Source organism: Hemiscyllium ocellatum, chromosome 11 (assembly GCF_020745735.1).
Source record: "Hemiscyllium ocellatum isolate sHemOce1 chromosome 11, sHemOce1.pat.X.cur, whole genome shotgun sequence".
Classification (NCBI taxonomy): domain Eukaryota; kingdom Metazoa; phylum Chordata; class Chondrichthyes; order Orectolobiformes; family Hemiscylliidae; genus Hemiscyllium; species Hemiscyllium ocellatum.
In genome coordinates this window covers 85,474,688-85,492,153 of record NC_083411.1, presented here as the reverse complement: position 1 = coordinate 85,492,153, position 17,466 = coordinate 85,474,688, and the positions used below count along the sequence as shown (strand labels likewise).

The 17,466-nt window shown below is 37.5% G+C and overlaps 1 protein-coding gene across 6 annotated transcripts in view; it reads left to right on the top strand.

Moving 5' to 3' along the window:
- The window catches only part of dacha (dachshund a), a 376,970-nt gene that overhangs the window by 226,741 nt on the left and 132,763 nt on the right, over window positions 1-17,466 (top strand). For all 6 annotated transcript variants that reach the window (XM_060832649.1, XM_060832648.1, XM_060832647.1 and 3 more), the window contains exon 3: window positions 7,093-7,224. In XM_060832649.1, coding sequence (XP_060688632.1) covers window positions 7,093-7,224 — 132 coding nt within the window. The remainder of the gene's footprint in view (window positions 1-7,092; window positions 7,225-17,466) is intronic.

Below are 17,466 nucleotides of genomic sequence, written 5' to 3'. Positions count from 1 at the left end.
TGAGAGTAAAGGAATAATGATTTAGTTCCAAGTCAGAATGGTGTGTGGCTTGAAGGGAAATTTGCAAGTTTTGGTCTTTTCTGCTATAATGCACATTTTGTTAACACTATTTTGGTGTAATGCAATTGACAAATTGGGGACATTGTTTCTAAAGTGTGAACTCTTCAAACATATCTGTAACACGATTACATCACCAACACTTTAAGTGCTGTTTTTATAATGTGGGGTTGCACAAGAACACAACCATCACGTAATAGGAGAACTATCTGTATCTGCTAACCTTATCCTTTTAGGTGGTAAAGGTCATGGTTTTGGAAGGTGATCTCTACAGAGCCTTGGTGAGTTGTTGCAGAACATGTTTTACACATCGCTGCTACTCTGTGTCATTGGTGGGAGGAGTGAATATTGAAGATGTTAGATGGGCTGCTAGTCAACTGGGCTTCTGGTGGATGGTGTCAAGCTTCTTCAATGTTGGAACTGTACTGATCCAGGCAAGTGGGGAGTATTCCATTACACTCCTAACTTGTGTCGTGTAGGTAGTGGACAAGCTTTGGGGAGTCAGAAGGTCAGTCACTTGCCACAGTATTCATAGCCACTGACCTATTCCTCTAGCTACAGTATTTAAGTATCTTAGTCCAGATCAATTTCTGGTCAATGGTTACCCCCACACGTTGATACTCCAGGACACTTATGCACAAGTTGACACTTGTTGACAGATTTTGATAAGTTGGACAGTTTCCATGGACTTATTGACCATTTATGGATAATTGTCTCCATTGTTAACTGTTCCAAAGGGTATTTGACTCCTCCCCCAAAATGATACCAGGTGCTCTCACCCCCAAAAAGATCCCTGCACACCCCACCCATCTACGAGATGCCCTGTAGGGATACCTCAGCCCTCCAAAGAGGCATTTAGAACAGATCTGTTCTTGTCTAATCTCTGTACCCATGGGATTCTAAAGTCCCATTTTAGAGGAGGCAGCTGGTTATTTGACTGGTCAGTTGCCTTTGGGAACTACACAGGCACAAACTGCTGTTCACTTCCAATCCTACCCTACCACTATAAAACAGGTCAAGCCAAATTTCAGAATTTTTGCTGGGGCAGAGATGGTCTCTCCCACAAGAAACTGGGGCTGATGTCAACCTAAATAATTTCACTCAGAGAGCACAATGAGGAATGTGTATTTGGGGCAGTATGTGGGAGAGGTGATGAAATGACAATATACAGAGAATTGCGCTGCATATGAATATTCAGTAGTTGAGCCAGGAATTCTGGATAGCTACATAACTACAACTTTTTTTATCTCACTACATCTCCAACATAGTCATATGTTTATCGTATGCTTGTTAATTACACATTGTGTTTTCAGTTCTGCTGATCACTAAACCAGGCTGATGCTTGGCTTACTTAGGGAGACAAAGGCTTAAAAATAGCAGATGGTAGGGAGATGAATTACAAAGGCTTGTGTAATCTCTTGGGGCAACATGTACCTTTGTATTACATTCCCAACAATCTGTTGTTCTATATTTTGTACCTTGACAATAATACATGTAAGAGTTTTATGTTATTGTACAGGCCAGAGAGACCAAACATCCTATGTGGTGTAGTGAGGTCCAAGTGTCTTGTGATCCTCCAAGGACTTAATCCATTGAGTACTGATAGATCTATTCAGCTTTCAAAACACTCAATTTATTTATTTAATATCTGCAAGCATTTTACACAAGTGAATTTTCCAAGACTTTGTTGTAATAAATGTTTCAACCTAGTTTGGTGCAGAACCTAAAAACACAAATTTATTCTTAGAGTATTGTGAAGAAATGGAAACATTACAATTTATGACTTGGAGGCTGAAATACCGCAGTCCTCAAAGGATTTAAAGATTCTCATGACTTCATAGTTGGTTAAGTGAACTGACAGATAAAACAAATGGCTGTCTCTGATTTGCAGAAGTTTTGCATTTTCAAAATCCTGAGTTGTAAAGGGTAAATCAGACAGCAGGCATTTGATGTATTACTTTTGGTTCAATAACACGTGTTAAAAAAATAAACATAGTTAAATCCTCATCAGAGCTGAAAATGTGTTGCTGGAAAAGCGCAGCAGGTCAGGCAGCATCCAAGAAGCAGGAGAATCGACGTTTTGGGCATGAGCCCTTCTTCAGGAATCATGCCCGAAACGTTGATTCTCCTGATCCTTGGATGCTGCTGACCTGCCGCACTTATCTAGCAACACATTTTCAGCTCTGATCTCCAGCATCTGCAGTCCTCACTTTCTCCTTAAATACCCATCATACAGGAAAATTAATACACTTACTATGGCTTTAAAATGTGTCTTTGTTTCAAATGAGATTCCAGCAGATACTTTGTGCCCTTTTTATTTGCAAATCTGCTCGTTGCTCTGACCCTCATGATCCCACTGAGTCAATGCAGGTTCCTCTGGTTAAAGCACTTGCTTCGTCCAGGTTGCAGATGTCTATGTAAGGTAGGGTTACTGAAATATTATTGGACACATTCCTGTAGGTTTGATTGGATGATCTGCCATTTCCAAATCTGTTTGTTTCAAATTAACTGAAATGTTATAGGAAATTTGACTAGAACTCAACTTTTTAAAAGCATCTATGAGTGTTTTCACATGCAGTATCTGAGGAAATTATTCTTTAATTTCTAAAGATTCCAGGATCACTGTTGAGTTCTAATGTCATGTTTTATCAAGAGGTTGAAGAATTACCTTTCAGAGATTGTGTCTACTTCACACTTCCCTGACCCTTATTAACACAGACTGAAAGGCCTCACCACAATAATACTGAGTTGCAAATATCATTCAGCTTTTGCCCTCTTACTATGAGATTATTGACTCACCCCATGTGAACAGAAAAAGTAGAGTGTTGTTGGAAAAGCGCAACAGGTCAGGCAGCATCCGAGGAGCAGGAAAATCGATGTTTCGGGCAAAAGATCTTCTCTAATCTTGACTCTAATCTCCAGCATATGCAGTACCCACTTACGCCTATGTGAGTGGCAAACCAAACCACATTTAAATCTAGTGTTTACCTTTCACATTTAATATTTGACACCAAATTCTGGGAAGTGGGATTGCACTGAGTAACTCATTTCTCAGCCACAGGGACACTAAGTGACCTCTTTCTGCAAACTTACCATCTGTTTATCTGAAAGACCTATTGAGTTATAAGGAAGCCATTTATAAAAAATTAGTGTTCAATTTAAAGAGTTTCACATTTCATGCTTAAAAGATTAAGGGTTTTGCATTAACTACAATTATTTGCATAATAGTCTTCTTTACTGCAAGTATTTTCAGAAGTTGTAAAGCATATATACTAAATTAAAAATAGATGGATACCAAATCCAGCATGTGGTGGATTATGGGAGAAGGTCATTGACACTAACCGCAATCCTGAGGATGTGAAATCAGATATGTTTTGTTTCCTTAACAGGCAGGTAGGTAGTACCGCAGGACACTATATGCAATGTGTTTATCGCAAAGCTACAATCCTGATGTGAGCCTGAGCAGATGGAAATAGTACTGTCCCGACATCCTGATGCCAGGATATCAATACTGGCAAATTGCAGCTCTTGACAAGCCCTGCATAGTGGAGCCCTGAGGAAAAAGGGAATTCTGATGGTAGCTTATTTCAACTCTTGAAACTTTTTTTGTGGAAAGTTCTGGGTGTTTTTGGAGGTGCTCCAGTGTACTTGCCAGAGTTTGTTGTTGCATCGTCACAGGATAACTGGGAAATAGGTGGTCTGTCCACATGAAGACTGTGACAGGCATGGGGTCAGCAATGCAATGCTCCCAGCTTTGCAGCTATAACCGAGATGTGGAAGTGGCTGCAGACAGGGCAAACTCTGCATCATGCACCTTATTACATAGGAGCTAGATGCCTCCATGCTCATTGGCGGTAATAGGAGGCTGTCTGGCAGACCAGCCAATACACCCAGCAAATTGTAACATCTTTGAGCACACTGTGTGCTAAGTCATGATGGTAGTAGATGCAAAAAAGACTTCAAGTACTTGGCACGTCTGGCAGCATCTGGGAAGGGAGAAAAATAGTTAATGTTTCAGATTGCTGACCTTTTGTTAGAACTGCTGATTGACCTGACACATTAGCTGTGTGTGTCTCTCTCTCTCTCTCCAGGTACTGGCAGACTTGCTGAGTATTTCCAGCATCTTCTATTTTTATTTTGGATTCCCATTGTCAAGAGTATATTGCTTTTGATGAGAATTGGATGTCCGGGTAAGACACAGATGTAGACTGGGCTGAAAGTGCATCTAACTCAGTGGGCCTGAGGAGAAGTGTTAAACCACATGTCTTATTATAATATTCAGTATTATAATGGAAAATCAGTACTTTGTGTGTACTGCAATGCTTGCCAAATCTCACCCACAGATAACAGCATAGAAGTCTTACCACCTTTATATAGAAAGTGCTTTTGTACCAGTTATTTTCTATTAATGCTTACATTGGATTACTGAATGAATGATTAAATGATGGAAAGCAACTAAACTGACCTTTTCGTTAGTTTGCAAAATTTCTAACAAAAGAGCAACATTCTTCCCATTGGGTTATACATTTATTAGAATTTTACAGTGCTATATTAAGTAAATGAAAACAAGTATTGTGATATAAGAATCCATAGGGCTTGTCTTATGGAGATTGCCTATTGTTATAATGCTGAGTATGATAGGCAATCCATTAGTTGAGATGTCAATACTTCTGTAACTTGCAAAACAAAATCCAAACGAATCAGTTAATAAGTTACTGTTCAGGATTTATTAAATGAAAAACAATAATTTATTGTACGCACCATTCAAGTGAATGATTTTGTTAAATATTGAACACACAGAAAAAGGTTTATACTAATTTACAGAACCTGAAGGCCTCTAGAAACTGAAGTAAGAGGAAACCCGTACTGACTGGTTTTCATTTTCATGGTGTTTGAGCAGTTAGTTTGCCAAATTAGAGTACAAGAAAACTTGAGTAAAATTGGCCTTATGTCAACTGAAAAACATTGAATTCATAGTTACCTTCAAACATTTTGATGAATAAGGACATTGCTGCAAATGTTGAAAAGTTGAAAGAAGTTTCTCTCTGCTGCAAGTGTGAAGTGCTTCGGTATCCATAAAGAACAAAGATTGGTTAATGTTTCCACTTCCGATGAAGAATCTACACCTGGGATATTAACCTGTCATTTTGATTTAAAGGGGCTGATGGACTGATTTCCAACTTTGAATAGCTTTCGTATTTAACAACTGTTTAAGACCAAAAACAAGGGAAAAAAAACACATTGTTTCAAAAATATTCGTTTAAACTGTCTTCTTTTTGACTTTGTGTGTCATTTCAATCATTTCATTTAGGGATTTTGAAAAATCCCTATGTTGTTTTTATTTCTTCCATGAGCACTGGACATCTCAGAGTTCTTTATAGTCATTAGAGCTGTCACTGTTACAACATAGAAAATAAATGGTGGGGTTGAATTTAATGCCCTGTCACCCGAGGGTGAACTTGGAGGCTGTGATGTTTGGAGACTTTGTTGACTACCCACCAACCCCGATTAAACTAGGTACAGGAGGGTTTGTGGCTGGACCCTGCCTAGATGTCAACTGAGGCCCTTAAGGGGCTGCATCTCACCACTGGCAGCATTCAACCAGTGGTGGATGGGGAATTCATCATGGAGGATAAAACTGCCCAGGCAACAACTTTATGTGGGAGGGAATTGTTCCCTCCTTCAAAGGCATTCAGAGCATAATTAAGGATGTCCCCTTCATTCGGTTTCTACTTACCTCTTTCCGTAATGGAGACTCAGGAGAATTATCAGTAGTAGTCACTGACCTCTGATGTTGGAAACCTGTAGGAGCTGGTAGCAGAAAAGCAGTATTGACTGGTTCAGTTGGCGTCATGTTGATCAGCTGCTTTTGAGGAAGGGTTCTTACTCCCCTGGGAGATATTCTAGAATGAAATGGCTCTTCTGCAGGCAGAGTTCTCACTGCCATTTGGGGACTCATTCCCCTCAGGATCTCCCAAAAGATCAGGTTGTGAGGATGCCTCCAGTTTTGGTAGCAGGTGCCCGGCTCTCCATTGCTGCCATGAAATTTAACTTGTGGCATCTGCTTGTCTCTGTGTGACAATATTTGTGTTGCGAACTATTGGAGTTATTTTTTAAAAAAATTAACAAAGGGGATCAGGTCATTATTTGTCATCTACTGCAGTGATTCCTTGTGATTAATTCATAATGTATCAACATGATCATTAATATTAGGAAACATTTAAACTGTACTCTATTTAGGTGTTTCTCCATGTATTGGCATATAATTTTACTTGTCTATTTCCTATAAACACAACAGGGAAATAAGGACCTTGTCTTTACTTACTATATCACATCTTTAAGAATAAAGTGGACTGTTGTTTCTTCAAAGTCACATCTTCACCAGTTGTACTGTACCTAAATTTTATTTCAGTGATTTTTATTTTGAAAAATCCCTAAATTGTTTTTTTTTCTTCCCTCTATCCGTAACATGTTATGGGGTTTGGGAAATAGTTAGAGACAAATCAAAGCCTCTTCCTTTGTCAAGACAGTAGAGTGGAAAGATCCTCACTTTCTATCCAAATAATTTTCCTCTGCTTTGGACAGTCAGAATAGAAATGATTACTTGGGACTTCAGAGAAAGAGTGGATGTAAATGTCAATAAAGACCCCCATTTTAAGTTACGTTTTCTAATTGCAAATGTTATATTTAAGCTTGAACCTATATGAGCACATTATATAGATGTTTGCAAGTTCAGTCTGATTATATGAATTAAACCATAGTTTTGAATTGATGTGCACAAAAACAGCAACATATCGGGCAATGGGGGAGTTCTTGCTGCACTGCGGTAGTGTCCCTTTCTTGAAATCAGGAAGCCTAGGTTCAAGTTTCAGTGTTATAGCTTTCAGATTGTCTCCCATTTATTAATTATTCAATAGGTGGTACTTATTAATTGCACAGCAGTGTTTTGCGCAATTGCAATGTTTTTAACAATTTTCCGTACCACAGTAAGTGAATCACAGTAGTGACATGTTACCTTAATCACTTGTTTACCAGGTTTAACAGCAGCAGCCATGGCTGAAGCGATGAAGTTACAAAAGCTGAAGCTTGCAACAATGAATAATCTCCATGGTAATGGTAGTCAAAATGGCACAGAGTCTGAAAATGAAGAACTTAATTCTGGTACAGGTGAGTTCTCAGCTTGTAAGTACAACCCACTTAAGACATAGTCATTTGGAGTTAATTTGTCACGATAAGTTATCTTCAGACGTTTTGCAATTTTGTCAATATTACAATATTATTTTCACTTACACAATGTCATTCTGTATCCTAACAAAATCTACTACTTTATAAATTATATTCACAAATTCACTGGCTCAAATTCTGCTGATGAAGTAACAGCAAATTCATGACACTGTTACTGGTGTGTTAAAACAAAGCACTGTAATATGTGTCAGGGAGGAGTTGTGAATTGCCTGTAAGTAGGTTGATCTATCAGTGCCAACCTCAACTCACAAAAACTGGTCATTTGCTATCAATCTCCAAATGATTGTCAAGGAACTGTTGGTTTGACACCATAAGTACAGAACAAATTCACTGTAGATAGGGCTGCTACTTTAATATATAACAACTAAGTTAATGGGAGAATGTATTGATCTGTTATGTCAATCAATTTTGTAGGCACAGAATGGGAACAGTCAAAACTATGAAGTCTCACTCCTGCAGATAAATCATTCCTAGAGGTTATGTGAAATCTCAATTTAAAAAGATGCATTTCTTACTTTTCCTTATTTCTTTCTCCCCCATTATTTCTTTTTCCGCACCTAAGTACAGTTAATTCCCTTTCCTGTTCTTTTCATTTGCTATCCTTAAGCATAATTTGTTCAGGAGATTGACTTTCTGTCATATCATTCACCAAGGTTCTAGAAGTCTTGTTTCCCCTCACCGTGCCATTATCATTTGCACACCCAGCAATTTGCACAGAAAGAATAATTGGAATTGAAAGGTGAAGAAAATAATCAAACTCATTTGGTTCAAGGGCAAAATCAGGGTGAATATCTGTTCAATGTTTATGTAATGGATCCAAACCAAAAAAATATTTTTGGAGCTTAGAATATTGATCAAGTCTCACTATCTGACATGTCATGTTTAGATTAGATTAGATTAGATTAGATTAGATTACTTACAGTGTGGAAACAGGCCATTCGGCCCAACAAGTCCACACCGACCCGCCGAAGCGCAACCCACCCATACCCCTACATTTACCCCTTACCTAACACTACGGGCAATTTAGCATGGCCAATTCACCTGACTCGCACAAAACAATGTATAAGATGCTGGTCAAAAGTCAATGTTTGAAAGTATTAATGGGTGATTCAAAATCCCTTACAGTAGACGAATGGTTATTTGAGGTTTCCATGAACACTACATTCACAAAATAAAACATGTGACTTCAGTCTAAGAATAGTTAGCCATTCAGCATCTCAAATGTGTATATGCAATATTTGACAAGTTAATACGTATCCTGACCATAATACATGCTTGATTGTACAGTGTTCCAGGAGATACAAGGAATGAGATTCAAGTCTCTTGGGAGTCAGAGGCTTGTAGAAAAACAAATCATCAGATTAATAATTGACAAAAAAAAAATTGCCAGTTATACAGAGCATTGGCATCCCAGTTTTAGAGTGGAAGGGACAACAGGTTCTTGGGAAAGTTAGAGAATGATGTTTCAAGGGAAGATAGGAAAGGAAGAAACAGAGAATGGAAACAAATGGAAAACTGAGAAATGAAGATATTCAAGTTTGAAGAAGTGATAGACTATAAGGCTAAGAATGGATTGATGAGCAGAATAAAGACAAGAAAGATTACAAGGCAGAAACAATATGACAAGTGGAGACTGTAGGTTGACAGACTCTAGAAAATCATGAAAAGAAATTGGATGCTTTCAAATAAAGAGACAGGTCAAGAGACTTTGGAATGAACTCTGCAAAGGGGAACAAAGAGATTTGGATTAAATGAAACTGGGATTTTATCCTATTTTAGTTTTCTAAAAGTCAGATCAAATTTAAAAACAAATAACACATCAGTGTCAATGGAAAGGGTGGCACATCCCAAGTATCAATCAATTACTGATTGGGAATAAGGTAAACTACTGCTACATTTGACAGTTATCTAATAGCTTATGACAAGGTTTTACATGGGACAACTGGAACAAACTACTGCATCTGTGCACTGTTAAAATTATACTTTTAAGTAGGAAAGCACATTTTAATTAACTGCTATTGATTTTGGAGCTTAAGCATTCACCTGTATTCCTAGTTGACAAGTAAGGAAAAATGTCAGCTACTGCCTAAGCTAGCTGCCTCTCACTGCTGTCTTCTGGATGTTCATTCGTTTATGATATCTGTTGCATGGGATCTGAGTGACTCAATCTATTGACATCAAAAATACCTTTAGCTTAACTCTGTTATAATTTGACTCCAGTGTGTATGACAATGCAAATAGACATTAAGTGGTTCTGTAAAAGCTGTGTGTGCAACATATATAAATATATACATGGACAAATGTCATTTGGTGAAATACTAGTGAGAAAAATTTGAAAATGAGAAACAAAGTTGTTCACAAACACTTGTTCGTACTTGTGTGCACCTTTTACCTTAATTTTGGACTTAATTCCTTTCTAGTAGTCAGTAAGAAAGAGGACAAACTACTGTGCAGGAATACAAGCTCGTTATAGGGATATTCCAGTAATGAATGGCATTAACAATTGGTTTCCTTTTCATCTTGGAGTCTTGGAAAGAGAGCTTGGAGAATTATTCACAAATGGAGTTTGCTTGCTTAATTACTGAACAAGAATCTATATCAGTGAAAGGTGGTGGAATGTACACATTTCCAATGTATTGCAGTCAGGCAAATGATGGATTTAGTGGGATTAGAATCAATTCTAATTTGCCACTCTTATGAGATGTAAATTCATTTTGAATTGGCTTTTATGTTGAGAGATGCTGAATTAAGGCAGAATTCAGTGCAATATAACAATGTTGTTGCATAGTGCAAATAGGATTGATTACACAAGACTGGGATTAACATTACATTCCCATGCATAAAATCTACAAGATCTGTAAATCTGGTCCACTTGTGCTACGTGGCAATCACATACCTTCAAGGTTTCAGCTTTTAATTACAAGAAACAGCTGGGAAAATGATTTGCAGCATCAAAAATGTTTTCAATAATTTATATTAACTTGTACATTGTGAGTACAAGTATTAAACAGTTCAGTATTCTTTAGCCTTGTACTTTGATTAATTGTAGTATCAGTTACAGATCATTTTCACTTGTGATAAACAGCGAAGCCCTTTGAACAGTGTCTGCTTGAGGATTCATTGGATTGGCAGGAAACTCTGCAACAGCCTTGAGTAGTTTTTACTTTAACTGCAGTAGTTTTATCATATTCAATGGTTTTTACATGATTCTGCATTGCTATTCCCTGATGACTAGCAGCTTGTTACAGTTCTGCTGTGCTTCAAATTCAAAATACCATGCTTTATTGTTTTAGTAAATTACTTCCAATTTATTACTGCCTGGGTTTTGCAATCCATAAAATATTAACACTAGTGTGCAAGTTTACACAAAACAGTTGGTTGATTGATTCTGCTACTTGCCATATAAGAAGAAAAAGATATTTCTGAAAGTTTCCATCTCTGACTGTTATCCTAACAATGTTTTTTTTATAGGCAATGGTTGGAACAAATTGCACAAACAATCTGAAATTATTTTTAGAGGCATACAGCGGAGTATCTTCTGCTTTATAAACAGCAGTTATAAAATCCATGTACTTCCAGTGATATAATTTCTACTTAATTGTTTTTAGTGCATTAAAATGGAAGCCTTCAGTTAAGTATTGAACTTGCAGTGGGTATTCACAGGGATAGTCAAGAATATTTTTAGCCAATCTCACCCTTTGCTAACACCTTTGTAAAAAGTGAAATTGAATAAACAAGTCAAAAGTATAAACCAGCTTTGTGATTGGAATTAATCTGGTTGTAATTTTTTAAAAATCCTATCTGATTAGTATTAATAATTAAACAAATTTAAGTGGCAATGTCTCAGTATAAATCCACTGGCTACCAAAGCGGACTAAAAATGAGCTATGAGTCAGGTAAAAAATCTGCAGTCAGGCTAACCTGTTGAGCACAGTTACATTGCACCAAAGGAAATAGAAATTATGATTAGGAAATAAAAATGAATGCTGATCTTAGTAATTACTGTTAACAGATTCAAGAAAGGGGTCCATTACATAATTCAGCTAGATAATTATGAATGTGTTGCAAAATAACATCAACAAGCACGTATTCAATTTCTGTTCCAGCTGATGTAGCTTTGAACCCATCTCCTTTGCCTTGCACCTGAGAGTAGAAGGCAATGGCAGACCACCACTGACAATAGCTCCAAAGGAAAATGGCTCAGGATGAAGCATCAGCAAACAATGAGATTGACCTTTTGGCAGACCAAACATGACATGAATGTCAATGAATAGTCGATAAGAATCTGCACTTCTAATCACCCTATATAAATATTTAAAAATTATTTTGGGTAATTTCCCTCTTACTAGATATTTTCCCACCATCTTAGGTCCTTCTAATTCTGCAGAAAGAATGAATGGCTTAATGAAGACTGTTTTGGTTAGTTTGTGTCCTACCATTTTACTTTCCTTGCTGTAGTCAAAGTAAACAATGCCTAACAATGCAAACCCTCCTATGTATATCTTTTAGTATATATTCATATTCAACATGAGTATTAATAAGAGAAATGGATATTTGGATGAGAGGTTCAATACATATAGCTGTAGTGGAAACAGTTACAGACTCCTTGTGACTTGCTGAGTATTATGGCCCCTGATTGGCCAGCAGCTCCAGTTAGCCAGGGTGCTCGGTTGGGAAACTCATTGTCAATTTGCTCTTAGCTGCCTGATGGACTGAAGATTCTGCAAGCCTTCCTTTCTTAAGAGTGAGTGTAGATGGCTTGGCACCTTTGCAGACTGAGCATGAAACAGGTACCCACTTCAGAAAGAAGATGCTTCCCTAATGGGAAACATGTAATTGAGGTGTAGGATAGCAGCAAACATGGATGATTGTGAGGTATCGGCAGGTCAAGGTGTTAGGACAAAATGGAAGCTATTGCTGGAGATGCAATGCTACTTTCAGTCAAGGTATTGGACAAGGATGACCTGGTCAACCGAATTGAAATTTGGACAGCAAATAAGGAAGAACAAAGCATTACAGTACCAGAACATGTCCCTTTTGATTTAAATTAGCACCAGCATATACAAATTAGCATCAACTTGAACAGGGATATGGGGGAGGAAGGGTTGAAGCTGGAATATGACAATCTCTTACACACTGAAGAGTTAAACCTCAAGCTCAAAGAATGACAAGTGCATCAGTGATAGTCATTCTAATACTCCCAAAGGAAAAGTAGAGAGAGACTATTAATTAGCAGAAAGGCCAAAGCATGGTTTTGTTTTTGAGGGTACAAGGTAATGTTCTATAATTTCAAATGGTCTTGACAAATAAAGCTAAGGAACCTCTCCATAATGGCAGACATATCCAGTGTGCAGCACATCCTGTCTGTCAGCAAGTAATTATACATGTTGCAAGTGGCTGTTGTACAATTATTGGATTATATGAACACCTTTAAAGATGTTCATGCCGATATTGTCAATTCTTTCTCAACAAATGACCATTCAACAAAACCTTCACATCGCCAACCATTGAAACAAGGGGTTTGAATCTGTACCACTCCATCCCTTGCTCGCAGGCTCTGTTACCTTCCCCAGTTTTTTACATGGTCATTTGTTAGTTTAGGGCCAGTAGCTCCTTTTTCCCACAAAGCTCTGGGAAAGACTTTTTTTTTTCCTCTTCATGTTACTGTTTATGTCAGTGTGGCTACAATACTTTCAATGTTGGCTGTAGCCTTAGAATGGCTGATGGCAGATACAACTATCCAACTTCTAATGCCAGAGTAAGCTGGTCTGGGGGTTATTTGGAAATATTTAGATGGGTCAATCTCAGATGATTGCTGTCTAGTACATTGGGTATTGCATCCTATTCTCACCACCTTAACATCAGGATGGAAAAATCTACACCAATGTTCTTTTTTTCAAAACAGCATAAGGCAATCTCAGTTTCCTGGTATGCCAGATTCAATTCCCATTAGTTTGAAACTCAAATGCCTAAACTATTTCCACTTCATTTGAACTGGTTCTCTCAACAGAATTTGAAAGCGCCTCACAGTTCAAGAGGAAAAATTTTAATTTTCTCATGGTGTAAAGAATCTGAGTCATATTTGTTAGATTTAATGTTACTTGTAAATGGCCTCATGACTCACTCCTGACTAAAGGGGAGTTGCAATGATTGTTGATAGCTTGAACATTATCCATTAAATCCTGATTACAATGTGAAAATACTGAACAGGGTTGATTGCAAAACAGGGAGTTCAGATAAAGTTTGAAAATAGGGAGTTCCTACGGAAGTCACTACATTTACTTGTTTTCTTTTAAATTGCAGGCTGATGGCTTTTTCTCCCACAGTATAATCATCTCAGCCCACGTGATCATTTAAACTTCTTGCCCTCTACAATCCAATCACAGACACAAAATACAATATTCTTTTAATATTTGTGTGCCTCTGTCAAAACATACAACTCACTTCATAAATGTAACATAAACCTCCCACATTGCAGCAATGATAACTTTGCAAGTTATCTGTATATATCTGTAAGTTATCGCAAGTCATCATTGACTGTATATATCCTGGGAAATCCTGACAGTGTGAAAGGTGATATATAAATGGAAGTTTTCTCATTTCTTAAAAATAAATAACTGTAGTTTAGTCACATACCTCTGAATTTATAATGCCCTGACTCAACGAGAGTAGTTTGTAGTTGCTCTGCCTTGCCAGTTTCAGGATGAACAAGGTTCCTGCAACAGTACAGGCAATCAATATGGCAGCAATTCACAAGATCCATGGAAAAGAGACCTCTTCTGCCACTGGAACTTGCAGAGTCATCGAGCCATTCAACACAGAAACAGGCCCTTCGGTCCAATTTATCTGTGCTGACAGGTTTCCCAAACTAAACTGGTCCCATTTGCCTGCATTTGGCTCATCTCCCTCTAACCCTTTCCTATCCATGTACCTATCCATAGAGTCATGCAGCACAGAAACAAATCTGTGAGTGGTGCATTATTTGGAGGAAGTACCCAGTGGTCAATTGCTACATGCAAGGGGCTTGGATATTTGTTTGTGTTTACAATAGCTGTTTAGAGGAGGTCTGAATGCTTTCATGAAGTGTGCTGACTTTTGCAGACACTAATTTTGTTTTCAAATTTTAAAAAAAGGTAGAGTTGGATCAGCAGATGACAGAAGAGCTGCATTTGACAGCTCAATCTACCAGCAAAGTAGAAAGCATCTTACCACGCAATCTTAGCCCTCTGGAAATTGAGAATACAGCTCTGGAAACACAGAAAGTCTAGCCAGCTGAAGGTGAAAGAAACTGACTAGCTCCTGATCTACAAGTTTATCTGCTGGGCAGTCAATTGTAATGGAATCTTGTCAGGGAAAATCAACATCACAACAGTTACTGCAGTGGGATTGGGACTAAAGGTTGACATTTTAAGAGAGAATCACATGTATTATTTAACAAATCATGAACCACGATTGCAAAGCCAGCAAAGAAAGGTGGATGCAGATTAGGCCAATTCATAGCAGAATCTTTTATGATGCGTACCTGAAATGAATCACTTATTAGCTCCTGATATAGCCCACATTTTCCTTACTTTAATTGCACAAAAGATGATGCTTCATAATTCTTGCAACAGTTTTATAAAATTGCCTGCTCAAGATAAATTTCACTTACTGTTACCATGCTTCTCTCAAAACCTCAAATAGTTCCTTTCTAAATGTTATAACGATTTTTCTCATAGTCATAGAGCTACACAACAAAGAAACAGACCCTTTAGTCCAACCAGTCCACGCCCACCAGGTTCCCAAACTAAACTAGTCCCTTCTGCTTGCACTTGGACCATATCCCTCCAAACCTTTCATATTCATGAACATATTCAAACATCTTTTAAACATTGTAACTGTTCCTGTATCCACCACTTTCTCTGGCAGTTCATTCCACACATGAACCCTGTGTTAAAAAGAAGTTGCCTCTCAGGTCCCTTTTAAATCTTTCTTCTCTCACCTTAAAAATATGTCTGCTAGTTTTGAGCTCCCCGAACCTAGGGAAAAGACCTTTTTCATTCACCTTATCTGTGCCCTTCATGATGTTATAAGTTCCAGGTAACTTCTTTTAAAACGGCCTCGACTGAATATTGCACAAAATTTCCAGCACGGATCATAGGAACGTTCGGGTGTAACTGCTACACATATTTTGCCATTTCCTTTATGACTAATTTAATAGCTTGTCCATTTTTAAAATGATAAATTTCACATACTCTTTGAATTTAAAATAGATATATTTGTAATTAAGTCTACGTACCTATCCTGTGTTTCCAACATTATTCTAAAAATAGCTCTCAGGCTTTCTGTCTGAATTTCTCAAACTCTGAATTCTGTCATCTTCAAAAAGATTATTTAACAAATGAATTTCTCCTAAAGGACAAGACCTTTTTTGATACAATTAACATCACCGCAAGGATAAGGGCCTAACAATTTTTATATATGATGATGTAAAGTGCAAAAATTTGATTTTTGGCTTATAACAAATATTTGTGTGCTGATCTTCATGTAGCATAATTTCAAAGTCAAGGTAAATTAGAAGATGTTAGTGACACTGATTTAGAATATAAAATAATGCCAATTAAACAGCCAAGCCGCTTTTTAAATGTGATGTTTAAAACAATCTTGTACTACCAGATTTATAAATACATCGTATGTAACTGGGGGACTATTTGTTAACTAAAGTCCCAAGGAATTGCTTATAAAAGGTTGTCTATGCGAATCAGATTTTTTCTGTCTCATATTCAGGGCAATTAATCCAAGATTTTACATTATTTTGAAACACAGAGATAAGGTTATACAAAATCAAAAAGAAGGTCAAGGAGGAAATTTTAAGATCGGAAGGAAAGAAAATCAAGTGCAAGTTCATGGCTGATGCTCTGTGATTTTAGTCTCCATTTCCACTCTTGCTGATGCAAATGTATTTTGTTTAATGACCCTGAAATCCTGGTTGTAATTAGATGTGGGAATTGTTCATATTTCCAACAGATGATGCTCTTATAATAAAATGAGTGGTGTTAAAGTGGAGTCTGTAAACAGGAGTCAGATTTATAAAATCTCATTTTGCTGCCATGGTAACAAACTTAAGAACTGCGACAGAAATAAATACACAAAGTTTCACTGCTGAGAGTATAAAAATGAAAATAAATGAATCAAGAAAGATTTGATTTCCTATCACCTGATGTGACACTCATACTGCTTATTGGTACCCAGCCAAGTCAGCACATATTATGTTAGGCTTGCTCATTAAAGTGCCCAAAAGGATTTTGAATTTGCTCTATAAAGTCGTAGCGTTAAACCTTATGTGATATAAGAACATTTGTCATTTTTCACCTTTCTTGGAAAACTATTTAAAACAATAAAACAGATGTAACTTTGTCATCAAACAGATATAGCTTTACAAGAGCTACAAACATCCGTTACTATTTCAATGTTGATCGCGTGGAAGTGAACTGGAAGTGAAGTGGGCACACACACATGGAAACAAAATGGGCTTCTATAGAACAAATTCAAATTTCTACTAACTTTTTTTTGCAAAACGTTTTAAACCTGTTGGTTAGAATTTCTATTAACTTAATGTAATAGGGTTTTATAATTTATACTGATAGTTGTGAAAAACATTGAGAAATCCAGCAGCTGTGATGGACTGAAAGGTCAGTTTAACTACTTTGTGCAAGCTGCAGGGTTGGTTTGGTTAGCATGAGGAATATGAATATTTGTGATGTCATTTGTGTGGCCTTTGTGGCCCACAAAAAAAGCACACAGTCAAGCCCATTTAAGGTGGTTTTCTATTTTTATGGAGTGGTCAAGCATTTCACAGGGAAAACTGTGTTTCTTGTTACCCGTTTCCCTCCTACTGGTCAGACTGCAGCTATGTCACTGCACACAAAGAGCTGGATTTAATTAAACCAGTTTAAGGCCTAGTAAGGCCAATTTGGTGGGAGACAATTTAGGTTCATGGAAATGGCTGATCAGGGGTCCAGCACCCCCAAGGCAAGCATGGAAGAGTCCTGGCATGCTCGTTTCTGCAGCAGCTGCAGACCATGTAGAGAGGTTGACCTCCTCACTGCCCTACCACAACGTGATATCCTGCGACAGCTTCTTTCGAAGTCTGACAAAGTTGGAGAGAGTACAGTTTCATTTTGG